The 13450-nt window shown below is 48.1% G+C and overlaps 1 protein-coding gene across 2 annotated transcripts in view; it reads right to left on the reverse strand.

Annotated features, from left to right (window-relative positions):
* Positions 1–13450, reverse strand: part of IGDCC4 (immunoglobulin superfamily DCC subclass member 4) — a 40534-nt gene that overhangs the window by 18546 nt on the left and 8538 nt on the right. For both annotated transcript variants that reach the window (XM_086710972.1, XM_086710971.1), the window contains exons 2-5: positions 12360–12704; positions 11551–11692; positions 4041–4177; positions 2603–2743 (exon numbers count right to left, since the gene is read on the reverse strand). In XM_086710972.1, the coding sequence (XP_086567098.1) occupies positions 2603–2743; positions 4041–4177; positions 11551–11692; positions 12360–12704 (765 nt within the window). The remainder of the gene's footprint in view (positions 1–2602; positions 2744–4040; positions 4178–11550; positions 11693–12359; positions 12705–13450) is intronic.

Below are 13450 nucleotides of genomic sequence, written 5' to 3' on the forward strand. Positions count from 1 at the left end.
ATGGGGTCTCCACTTTGACTTTGACCCAGGGATCCCATTTGTGGGCAGCTGTCCTGGGGAGATATGAACAGGGCTGATCACTGTAATGTTAACTGTAATAGTGGATAACTGGAAAGGACTTAAAAATTCAACAGTAGAAACTGGCAAGTTGTATTACGGCTATATTCAAATGATGGAATATAGTCATTAAAATTACTTTTTGGGGGGCACCTGGCTGGCTCAGTCGGTAGAGCATCTGACCCTTGGATCCCAGGGTCATGAGTTCAAGCCCCATGTTGGGCATGGAGTCTTAAAAAATAAAATAAAATTACTTTTTGAAAAAGTTTTAGAGATGGAAAAATGCTTATGATATGCTGTGGACTGAAAGTAAGATTTGGAACTACTCCCAATTTTAGGGAAAAATGCACATATGCATAGAAGAAAATCTGGAAGAAAATACACTTGTATGTTAACAATTTTAATCTCTCAAAGAGAGATTAAATGGAATGTTTTCTGTTTCTGCTTTTCCCTAGTTTTCTACAATGAACACACACAACTTTTGTAATCAGAAGAAAACAAAACAAAAAGCTATGTCTCTTCCCTGACTTTGTGGAGTAAGTGTCTAGGAAAGGAACAGTGACCAGCATATCAGGAAGGAAATCCTTTTCCAGGCTTTCTCTTCCCAGGCTCTGTCCAGGAGTGCTATTAGCAGACTTTCTGTAAGGGAGCTCCCATAGGTATCAGGATTCTCTGGGACAGCAATTCTCAAACCCTCACTGTGTACTCGAATCACAGAATCTCAAGGAAACTTGTTAAGATGCAGAGGCCTAGGGCATGCCCCAGACTCTGCATTTCTAAGTAGGTGCAGGTGGTAGGTCCAAAGACCACACTTTCAGCAGCAAGGACCTAGGGCAGTGGTTAAACATTAAGATTCCTGGTTCACAAGTGACCAGGCATGAAGGGAGGGAGTCTGCAGTTTTAATAAGCTCCCTGGGTCATCATGATACAAAGTCAGGATTTGAGAAACACTGATATTAGAATTTCTGGGTGATACCACAGGCTCATTCCAATAATAGTATGAGGGTCCTGCTGACACCAGGATCCCAATAACTAAGTAAGTATCACAAATCCAATGAGGTGTTCAGGTTGGGGAGGCCCAAAGACACCAGCACTGTTACATCTCACCAGCTTGGGTGGGGGGATACATACTTTTTATTTTTTTTTATTTATTTTTCATTTTTAAAATATTTGCTTATTTTTGGGAAAGCACAAGCAGGGCAGGAGCAGAGAGAGGGGGCAGAGGATCCAAAGCAGTCTCTGAGCTGCAGCCTGACAGCAGCAAGATGGACGTGGGACTTGAGCTCACAAACTGTGAGATCATGACCTGAGCTAAAGTCTGACGCTCAGCTGACTGAGCCACTCACATGTCCCTGGGGGGCGGGGGGATACATACTTGTTCATTTATTACTTTTCCTTAAACTCTATGTATACATTACATTCTTTCTTTCTTTCTTTCTTTCTTTCTTTCTTTCTTTCTTTCTTTCTGGGAGCACACACACACAGGGGAGGGGCAGAGAGAGAGGCAGAAAATCTTAAGCAGGCCTCACACAACATGGGGCTCAATCTCACGACCATGAGATCATGACCTTAACTGAAATCAAGAGTCAGACACTTAACTGATTGAGCTACCTAGGCGCCCCGATTGCATACTCTTTTGAATGTGAGATACAAACTTATGTAAAGGAGCCAGTGTAGGGTAGTAGACTGAGTCAGGGAAGAAAGGTAAAGAGGGCAGGGTTTAAGACTTACTTCTGCTATCAATTTGAGGTAGGCCACTTCTCATTGACAATGGAAACAAAAATAATCCTTGCTTTTCTTCCAGTTAGGACTGTAGGAAGTGGTGTACCAGAAAGAGAACAGGCTCTAAAGTTTGGGTCTTGGCTCTCTGAGCCTCAGCTTCCTCATCTGTCCACTGGAAATAATAGTCCTCACCCCTATCCCCTTCAAAGGGCTCTTCCAGGCTCTGGCAGGAAGTGCTCAGCAGACTGCAAGGTGATGTTTGGCCAGCATCTTCATTACCCTGAGAGCAACACAGTCCTACCTGGCATTTATCACTTGCTGCCCAATACAGGCAAACCTCTTTTCATGGTGTGTGTTTCATCACCCTCACCCAGACTATGATGAGTTCAGACCACAGAGTCCCTGTCTGTCTCATCTGATTTTTTAAATTCACTGTGCCCAGCGTGAAGCCAAGCATACACGGCAGCAGCTTTGCAGACCAGCAGTGGGGGCCTGGTTTCACCTGATTTGATGGCTGTGCGGCACCCTTCTAGCTCTCACACATTCACTTGCAATACTGTTGAGACCACCCTAAATAGGGTCTCAATAATGGTTACGTGAGTGGCAGAACCAGAGTGTTTCATAGAGGAAATGCACTTCAAAGACTGATAATTAAGTTTGTCCAGGTTTCCCCCATCCCCATACTCGGCCCTAGAAGAGGAGTTCCCACCACACCAAAGGTAGGTGACTATAGAGTGGTCACCCTTATAGCTTCCCAACTTGGGGACACATGAGATGCTACCCCCTCCTTTCCCATGACCTTGAGTCCCCTCCCTCCACTTACCCTGTCGGACCCAGGACACGAAAGGGGTGGGGTCAGCTGAGGCCACACATTCCATCACCACGCTCTGGCCAGAAACCACTGTGGTGTTCTCGGGGGCTGCCACGATGACCACGTCCTGCCCCCTGGTGGACGCCAGGGACCCTGGAGAGAGGGCAGGCCAGCAAGCAGCCTTACTATTAGGTGTCCATACATGCAGTACCTCACCTGATGCTCAGAATCACCTGGTGAAGCAGGTGGGGCAGAGAACAGCCAGGGTTTCATCTGACAGGTGGCAAAAGCAGCCACATAGTTCCGCAGAGCTCTTTCTCCTGGAGCTTGGAGAGGAAAAACCTGGCCTCTGGCACACCACCGCCATTCTTGCCTGCCAAATCAAACCCTCCCTCCAGGCAGAGGACCATCAGGGTCATGAGAAGACTTGGAGCCTGGAGGTGGAGTCAACAGTCATAGTTTCTGGTTCCAGCACTGCCATTAAGGCACTGTGTGACCTTAGGCAAGTCCTTTCTTCAAAGGGCTTTGGGTTCCCCTGTGGGAAAGGTAGAAGGTAGGGGTCGGCAGTTTGGCAGCTCCCTGAGCATGGATTCTCTGCCAAGTTCTCACTGTGACCCTGGCCCCCTGGGTCAGCATGGCGAATACCTGGTTTGTCCAGCAGGTGGAGGCAGAGACCCTGGGCACAGAGAGTGAACCAGACTTAAACCTGCTTACCTGAGCGGGGGATTTGAGATGGGGGGATGGGAAGAGATGTGCAGAAGTGCAGGGTTCGGGGGAGATGTCATGGCAAAGGGAGGCAAGTGAAAGGTCCTTCAGGGAGGCCTGAACTAAGATCTGTTGTGCACCTGCTGGGTGCCAGGCGCTTTCCACTCTTATCTCAGCTATTCTCACAACCTCCCTGAGCTAGACATTTGATAACAGCCCAGGGTCACATAGATGGCAAGTAGAGAGGCCAGGATTCAAACCAGGTCTTTCCGACCCCAAAGCCTGTGCCTTTCCTACTGTGTTACACTGGAACAGGAACTTTTCGGAGAAATGGAGAGGACAGGAGCACCAGACTGCAGGGAACCAGATTCTCGGTGCCCAGCCAATCCCCTAATGCCCAGAGTCCTCAGGAGACACAGAAAGGCAGGGACCATGGCTTCAGGGCACTGACACACCCTCTTCAGATGCCTCCCTTCCCCACCTCTGTCCCCAGCCCGGGATGTTCCACCCAACCCAAGGGAACACAGAGCCTCTGCAGGAAGAGAGCTGGACTGGGAGTCTGGAGTCTCGGGTTCCAGCTCCAGTTCTATTTCTGACTTGCTGGGTGGTACTCCACACCTGCCCACTGGGACTGATACACTGTCACCTATTTGAAGGCAGAGCTTGGACCTCATGAGGTGCCTCCCAGCTCTGAGGTGGCTGGTCCAGAAATCCCCAGGTTTCCCCATCCAGCCTGCCCCCTTACCTCTGGGGGCCACACTGAGCAGGGCCTCCTGGCTGAAGCGCCGGTGGACTGAGTTGGTGGCCACGCAGCGGTAGGAGCCTGTGTCACTCTCCTGAATGTCCAGGATCTGGAGGACCCCGTTGGGAAGAATGATGAGCCTTGGGAAGGGGGAGAGGGCACCTATGAGGTGGGCAGGAGCTCTGCAGGGAGCTGTCCTAGGTCCACCTCCCTCTCCAGCCTGAACTACTGACAGCATTTTACTTTCAAGCCTCTCTTATAATAAAAAAAATGCAAATTAAAGCTGTAAGATGCCATTTTCACCTATCAGGTTGGCAAAGATCACTTTGGGTGTTTTCTAACACCCTCTGTGGATGAGGTAATGGAGGGAAGACACTCCTGTGTCGATCGCCATGCCAATGGATACAGCTTCCTTCAAGGGCAAGCTGGTAAGATCTTAAAATCAACCCTGCACATGCCTTTTGACCCAGCAACGCCACTTCGAGGACTCTATCCCACAGATATTCTCATATATGTACACAAAAACATGTTTAATGATATTCACTCCAGCACTGTAACTACAAAGGCAGAAGACTGGAAACGATCCAAGTGTCCATCTGTAGGGTGGGAACTAGCTAAATCGGTTTGAGTACATTCACACAATGGAATGCTAGGCAGCTGTTAAAAAGGAGACAGCTCAGAGTGCCTGGGTGGCTCAGTCGGTCAAGCATCTGACTTTGGCTTGGGTCATGACCTCATGGTTTGTGAGTTCAAGCCCCGTGTCTGGCTCTCTGCTGGAAGCTCCGAGCCTGCTTCAGATCCTCTGTTCCCTTCTCTCTGACTCTCCCCTGCTGGTTCTCTCTCTCTCTCTCTCTCTCTCTCTCAAAAATAAATAAACATTAAAAAAAATACTTAAAAAGAAAAAAGGAGGCTGTTCCATGTGTGCTGAAACAGGACAATCTCCAAAGCATGTTTGGTGCACAACAGTGTGTGAGGATATGCACACTTAATATGCTTGCACTGAAGGTCCCTGGTAACGGTGGTTGTCTCCAGGGAGGGGACCTGGGATTCTGGGAGCTGACAATGCGAGACTTACTTTATATTACACAGCCTTCTATACAGTGTCAATTTGTTTACTCCCTGCCTATGTTACCTCCTCCCTCCCTGATAAAAATCCATTTTATTCATACAGTGTCATCTGAGCCAAAACAATCTGAAGAGATAGAGGACATCACAACCTCCATTTTACTGGTGACAAAACTAAGGCTCAGAGGCAGCAGGGTATTTTCCCAGGGTCTCACAGCTGGAGCAGAGTTAAAACTTGAACCCAGGTCTTCTGATTCCAAATCCCATGTTCTTCCTACCTGCCTGTCTCACCAGCCATTAAATGGTTGAGAATACCCGTGGAAGGGACAAGGTCCCTAGCAAGCCCCAGTCAATGCATACATTACTCACGAGGGGTAATGGATGAAGGGGGTGTTCTCTGCCCTGTTGGTTAGAGGCTGAAAAGCCACTCAGATTAGAAAGGCTCAGAGACCTTGCTTGAGAGATAATGCAATCCGGGCAAGGCAGTGTCCATGGGTCTGGGGGGGGGGGTGGTAGGCAGAATGGGCTCTGGCCCAAGTAGCAGGGGAATGCGTCTTCCTGAATCCTCCAACCGTGATCCTTGAAGGGTCAGCTCAAGGTTGAGAGTCCTAGTTTCTCCATAGAGCAAATGGTGCTGGTCCCCGGATGTAGACTGGGCCAAAGTTAGAGAGGGAGTGGGGCAGCAGTGTGGTTGATGAAGGTCCCTTGGCTCACTGGAAAATGGGCTATGAAAAAATCTAAACACAGGAGAGGGGGACTGGTTCAGGGTATTGGGAGAAAACTCTGGCCACAGGCCTAGAGACCTACTATGGCCCAAAGACTTAGAGAAAAAACATAAACCTACTTTACTCCTTCCCTCATTCCATGGGTAAGCCCACCTCTGCCCCAGTATCTTACCCTCAGCTCCAGCAGCTGCCCATGTCAGTGCTGGGGCCAGCAGGGGAAAAGGGACATGGAGGCAAAGGGTAGTTGGAGGTAAAATCCTGGGCCAGGAAAATTTGATGGGAAAGGACCAGTGGGGAAGGACAAGCAGAACCCATCTGGGAAACAACACCTCTATCCCCATCCAGGTTTCCTCCACTTAATATACTCTGCCTCCAAGATCCTTCCTCTTCCTTCACTCTAGCTAGCTGAACTTGCCTGCAGAGTTTCTGCCAGACCAGTTCACTTTTCCTAACCCCAAAGTTTCCAAGGCTTTCCACGGAAATTGTGCTTCGTGTACCCAAGAGCCAAGACCTCCTTGGACAAGTAACATTTCCTTATTTATGTATGGGAAGGAAGGAAGGAAGGAAGGAAGGAAGGAAGGAAGGAAGGAAGGAAGGAAGGAAGGAAGGAAGGAAAGAAGGAAGGAGGGGGGAGGGAGGAAGGGAGAGGGACGAAAACAGAGGGAGGGAGGAAGGAAGGAAAGAAGGGATATCTTTCCTCACATGTGGTGCTGTCACTGCAGCCAACAAAAGCTGGATGGAACCACGTTTGTGTTCATCTAAAATCTTTTCTGTTTTGTTAAAATCTTTTTCTGTCCTTGGAAGTATGTGCAAGATATTTTGGTTAGTGGGGGGAAAAAGTCACAAAACAGTGTTTTTAGGAAGCAGTTCTATTTTTGGAAAACAGATAAATGATATGTTAGGATATGCTCAGAAAAAGTCAAGGATGGTGAAGCTTAACATCATTCAAGGAGATTTTTCTCTGGCAGTGTGATTACTGGAAATTCTTATTTGTTGTGTTTTAAAAAAAAATTTGGGGGGTGCGCCTGAGTAGCTCAGTCGGTTACACATCTGACTTAGGCTCAGGTCATGATCTCAAGGTTTGTGAGTTCAAGCCCCACGTTGGGCTCTGTGCTGACAGCTGAGAGCCTGGAGCCTGCTTCGGATTCTGTCTCCCTCTCTCTCTGCCCCTTCCTTGCTCACATTCTGTCTGTCTCTGTCTCTCTCTCTAAAATAAATAAACATTTAAAAAATTAAAAAATAAAAATTTTGAATATTTATTAGTTTGGAAATATAAAACTTTTAAAAATTTAAATTGGGAAAAACATACGCCCTTGTACACTTTGTTTTAAAACTCCAAGCTCTAACATAGAAGCAGCTGTGACATAGTGGGGAGAACCCGTTCCAGCATATGTGACTTTACCAAGTGATATCATATGTCTGGGCCTCAGCTTTCTCATCTGAAAAATGGGTTAAATAATTCTGTCCTGCCTCCTTCACAACCCTGACCCTAATGTGTTATTATCTCACATTAAAAATATTATCTATGAATCACAAATTCTAAACACATACTTACAATGATAGAAACTATACCCATATTTTAAAAGACCGGGAGGGAATAATCACAATAGTAACAACTGTCTGTGTTCAGTTGGTGGATGACTTTTTCCCATTAAATTGGTATGTTTTATTATTTCATTTTATTTTTTTAAGTTTATTTATTTATTTTGAGAGACAGAGAGAGAGAGAGAGAGAAAGAGAGAAAACAGTGGGGGAGGGGCAGAGAGAGAGGGGGACAGAGGATCCAAAGCAGGCTCTGCGCTGACAGCCAAGTCCGATGTGGCGCTAGAACTCACGAACTGTGAGATCATGACTTGTGCCGAAATCAGACGCTTAACTGCTTGAGCCACCCAGGTGTCCCTTTATGTTTTATTATTTTAAAATCAATTCAAATTTCATATAAAAATAGCTACTTACAGAATGAAAAGCAACCTCTCTCCAAAAGGAAAGGATCATTCTCTTTCCAAGCTTGAGCTTCAGCCTGCTGCCCCACCTCCAAAAGGCTACTTGGAACCAGGGATTTAAAAATACAGTAGAGGGACACCTGGGTGGCTTAGTCGGTAGAGCATGGGACTCTTGATCTCCGGGTCATGAGTTGGAGCCCCACGTTGGGTGTAGAGATTACTTAACAACAACAAAAAGAACATAGTAGAAATGACATAGCTGCTCTGAATTTCATAAGGGCCAAGGAGCCCCGACCCTGAGCTCTTCAGAGATCCACCTAGAGAAACGGGACACTGGCCAAGGGTCACTTGAGGTTGACAGACACCCTGGGCACTGGGAGATGGGTAGGGCAGGAGACTGGACTAGGGATCCTAAGGTATTGAGGTCCATTAGTGTCATGTTTTATTTATTTATTTGTGTATTTAAATGTTTATTTTTGAGAGAGAGACAGAGTGTGAGCAGAGGAGGGGCAGACACACACACACACACACACACACACACACACACACACACACACACACACACAGAATCTGAAGCAGGCTCCAGGCTCTGAGCGCTCAGCACAGAGCCGGACACGGGGCTTGAACTTGTGAACTTCAAGATCATGACCTGAGCTGAAATCGGATGCTTAACCAGGCGGTGCCACGTTTTTCAAGTGTGAGTGGTGATAACAACATTATTTCATGTGGCTCCAGACACAGACACACATTTTTTATTCCAGCGGTTATGTATTTATTTTTATGGCTACCTTCTATTTATGTTAAGCGTTGCCTGTTTTCCTTTTTACTGCGGGGAAATCATGCTCCTTTTCAATTCGTGTTGAAGTTACAAAAGAGGCTTGGTTTAAAGACATGTATTGAGTACGCGATTGAATAAATGGTTTAGGGATGGCCAAAATTATAAGGGGGGTTTGTGAAAGCCTGGGATTTGGGAAACATTGCTCTCATTGATTACTGGTTCCCGTGGAAGGAAAATGATCCCTTATTGTTAGAAATTAGTATAAGTACCAGGGAATTGCCTCAGGGTCTAGTCTTCACCATCAGTTCCAAACATACGTACGCATACCTTGACAGAGTGTGTTGATTAACTGCACACGCGCACACCCTACACCGAGGCATACGGGCTCCTTCACACCCTGGGCTGAGTTTATGAATAGCATATTTGTACATGTGCTATATCTGGGCATGTGTAAAAATACATACCTTGGGCACAATCAAGTTGCTGTTTTAGACATTTCTTTATTCCCCCTACACAATGTGCTGGGACATGTGAGCCTGGCTTATTTATAGATGAGGATCACTTTTCAGAGAACTTGGGGGCAAACACTCCCAGGGCCCAGGAACTGGCAGCTCCATACTCCTAGAAGAGGCCTGCGGCTTCATAGGATGATGCCCGGACTAGATGCTGGGAGGCAAGGGAGCCCTACTATTTGCTGAGAAACTTTGGGAAAGTAACTTCTCTGCTCAGAGCCACAGTTGGACCACCTGACCTTTAAGCCCATCTGTAGCATGAACTTCTTCAGACCCCACAGCCTCCCCACCCCAACCACCAAATCACAGGCGGCTTGTGTGTCATTCATGCCAAGTCTCTAGCATCCCACACTCTGTGTACTAGCTGTGTGACCTGGGCCAAGTTACTTCTTCTTTTTTTAAAATGTTTATTTATTTTTGAGAGAGAGAGCAAAAGCAGGGGAGGGTAAGAGAGAGTGAGGGAGACACAGAATCCAAAGCAGGCTCCAGGCTCCCAGCTGTCAGCACAGAGCCTGACACGGGGCTCAAACTCACGAGCCACGAGATCATGACCTGAGCCAAAGTTGGACGCTTAACCGAATGAGCCACCCAGGTGCCCCTGGGCCAAGTTACTTCTGTCTCTGATCCTTAGGTCTCTTGTTTAACAATCCAAATAATACTATCTGCCGTAGCCATATGTATAGACCTGGGAGGATGTTCGTGATGTGTTAAATTTAAAAAAAGTAAAAGTTGCTCTATAATTCTATTTTTGTTTTGGAAAAAAAGGTGATTGAGCAAAAAAATCCCAGTATGGGCGGGCCTGGCTGGGTCAGTAGGTAGAGCACGCAACTCTTGATCTTGGGGTTATGAGTTTGAACCCCACGTTGGGTATAGAGTTTACTTAAAACAAACAAACAAAAAACCCCAGTATGTACAGTATAATCCACATTTTAAAAGAGGGTATTTCTAAACATATAGGGGAAAATTCCAGAGGACAGACATCAAAACTAACAGAGGCTTTCTATGGATGATAAGGGTTTCTTCTTTTTTGCTTACGTGAACATGAAAAACGCATCTTCTAGGAATATAAACTAAAAGTAAGTAGAGGAAAATATGGAAAATAAGAAACATCTACCTTGAAGGATGATGGGAAGAATTAAGTGAGAAAACAAGCTCTCATTAAATGGGGACCTGTTGTGCCTTTTGACGGGGAGACTTCTCTGCTCTCTCCTACTCTCTGGTGGCTGTCAAGAGTAGGCCCTCACTTGGTTCTTGCCCAGCAACTCTCAGGAAGCACTGACCAAAAGCAGCAAGGGGCCCACATTTTGGAAGCCACAGAAGTTAAAACGTCAGCCCTAGAAAGGCCAGGTCAGCATTTCCAACATCACTCCCTAGAATGCTCATTCATGGGATGTTAACAGGGTTGCTGCAAGAGGGGCTGTGGGCAGAGGAGACTATGAAGTGCTTGGTTCAACAAGTTTAACGGATATTCCATACAGCACTTGTCAGAGCCTTGCCAGCTCCAAGAAGGGGATTTGTAGGTAGTTTTCCCGGCCTTATTTGACCACGGAATACTTTTTTTCGAGAAGCACCTTTAGTGACTATTGTTTTACAAAGAACGATGATCTGATCTAACTCTTTCATTTATTTTTTTCTTTTAATTTCATGGGTGGGGAGAATGAGGCTGAGTGCGAAGGGCCTCTGTGAGGAGGAACAGGCTAAGCAACCACCTGAATCAGCAGCTTGACCTCCTGCCCTTCTTCCTCCCTCACTTCTGTTGCAGGAATATGCCCTGTGGCCCTTCTACCAAATGGAAGTTTCTCCTATACCTGTACCCCTTACCTAGATGTGAACAAAAGTCAGAGCAGCTGGGACAACTCAACACTCAAGACAGATTAGTCCCAGGGCAGAGAGACCTGGAAACAGTGTTTCTGAGGCCAAGGAGCCCCACCTCCACCAGGAGAGAAGGAGAAAGCGAGCTGGTAACTACAGCTAGAGAGATGTAGGCAGAGGACCGTAGGGTGACTGGGAAAGGCCTTGGAGCTGCATTTCCAAAGATGTAAGAATCCATGGGGTGACAACCGTGTCATGAGACCAACTCAGAGTCCACAGAAGCAAATGAGCCTCGTGCTCTCTGCTCGTGCTGCATGTACATCTGGGCCTAGCCAGGAGGCCACAGTAGGGATCAAGTCTCAGGACCAGCCTCTGCTCCTCTGTGGCCCTCAATCTCCTCTTCAGTAAGGCAAGTGCTTGGGCTAGATATGCTCTGAAGCGCTCTATCACTACGCCATACCCAAGCTCCATAGCTTAGTGGGTGGCATTCTTTGCAAGGAGCAAAAACTCTGCCCGACTTCTCTCGGGGACCGGATGTGAGCTGAGAGTCAGGCAGTGGTTGGCCCCTAAACCAGTTTAGGCAAATGGAGCCACTGTGGCTGTAAGAATCCCAGTTCCCGAGCACATCCCAGAGCCCTCTCTGGCCTACCCACTGCCCACTCCCCATAGGACACTCACCGAGGCTCCTCGGGCACCGGCACTTGGTCCTTCTCCCAAGTAATGACAGGTGCTGGCAGCCCTTCAATGTGGCATTCAAACCGAGCAGTCCCGTCCTCCTCCACCACCTGAGACTCCGGGTGCAGAGAGAAGCCTGCGAGTGCTGGGGGTGAGGACAGAGACGCGTGGGCAGAGACAGGAGAGGAGCCCGGAAAAGACAGGGGGCACAGACAGTGAAACACACACAGGCACGCACATGCACACACAGAGAGACAGAGAAGTACAAGGTGACAGAAACACAAGCAGAGCAAATGCCAGCCAACAGAGACACAGTTGAAGAGGCAGCCGGGGGGTAAGAAGTGGAGACTACTGGTCAGATGCCGTGTCAGAATGAAGCGCAAAGCACTGCCCCCCAACCCCTAACATCACCATCATGGCCAGATTACAGTAAGATGCACATTTCTTCTGGCCTAAAATTTCTTCACGGTGATTTTGTGTCTCTTGAGAACCGCCCCCCACCCAGGCTGGATGATGGGGCTTGTCCAGGTACTCCACCTGCTCCAGCGCCCCCCACTCTCACAAGCCTTTCTGAAGGGCTTCCTGGAGGAGAGCACAACTCTAGACTCTCAAACTCAAAGGGAAAGAAAAGGAGGAAGGAAAGGAGAGTGGGGGGGGGGGTGAGGCAGCCACACCAGGAAAGGACCTACTGAGCAGAGGAAAGTGGAGTGAGCTCAAGAGATAGGCCTTTGTGCAAGGAGCTAATGGGGACCACACTTCCCGCACCCCAGGCCTCCCGGGTCTCAGTTCTGCCCCCGGTTGCAGGCACTTACTGGCGAGCTTGACCACTGCGGCCTGGCTGGCCACCGCTCCAAGGGGGCCATGGGCCAGGCAGGAATAGTTGCCCTCAATGAGCTCTGAGTTCCCAGGGCTCGCCTCCTCACTGCTATCAGGTGCTAGTGGCTGAGACAGCCATAAGGAGCCATTTGGTAGCAGGCGCAGGTGGTCGTGCTCAGGCAGAGAGCCTCCATCCTTGCTCCACGTGATGCTGGTGGGGGGTCCGGAAGCCCCCAGACCACAGTCCAGCACTGCAGCTTGCTCTGGGCCCAGGATCACTTGCAGTGGCCCTGCCCCACAACTCAGCTCCACTGTTGTCTCCGGGGGCCACGGCAGTTCACCTGCACAGAGAGGGCAAGGACCAGGGCTGTTAGTGTGGGTCCTCCCGCATTCCACAGCCTCCAGATCCTCGGTCACCTGCCCAGGGGCTGGGGCAGCTCGTGGAAGAAGAGGTCCCATAGAGAGATCTGCATCCAGATCCTTGGCTCCGCCCCATCACCTGTGATCTTGGGCAGTCTGCCGCCCCGCGCCCACCTTCCCTGGCTGCTCAATTTCTTCATCAGCCAAAAAACACAGTTCACAGCAACATTCTTCATAATAGGTGAAAAGGAGAAACAACCCAAATGCCCATCACCTGATGAGTGGCTAAATATATTCCTCAGCCATCAAAAGAAATGAGAGTACCACTATCTGCTACCTGGATGAACTTTAAAAACTTTCTGCTAAGTGAAAGAAGCCAGTCGCAAAAATGCTATGTATTATACAATCTCATTTCTAGGAAATGTCCAGAATGGGCAAATCCACAAGGACAGAAAGTAGATGAATGGCTGCCGGGGGCTAAGGAGAGGGAAGAATGAGGAACCATGGCAAAAGGATATGATGTTTCTTTTTTTGGGTGATGAGAATGTTCTGGTATTAGCCAGTGGTGATGGTCGTGCAAACCTGTGAACATCAGAAAGACCACTGACTTGTACACTCTAGACGGTGAAATCTGTGCTATGTGGATTTTATCTCAATAAAAAAAGTACACAGTAACCCCTTCCTCATAGGGCTGTTGGGAGCATTAAGTGGGACAAGGTGTGGAAAA

The sequence above is a fragment of the Puma concolor genome, chromosome B3 (assembly GCF_028749965.1).
Source record: "Puma concolor isolate L17-30 chromosome B3, mPumCon1.1.hap2, whole genome shotgun sequence".
Taxonomy (NCBI): domain Eukaryota; kingdom Metazoa; phylum Chordata; class Mammalia; order Carnivora; family Felidae; genus Puma; species Puma concolor.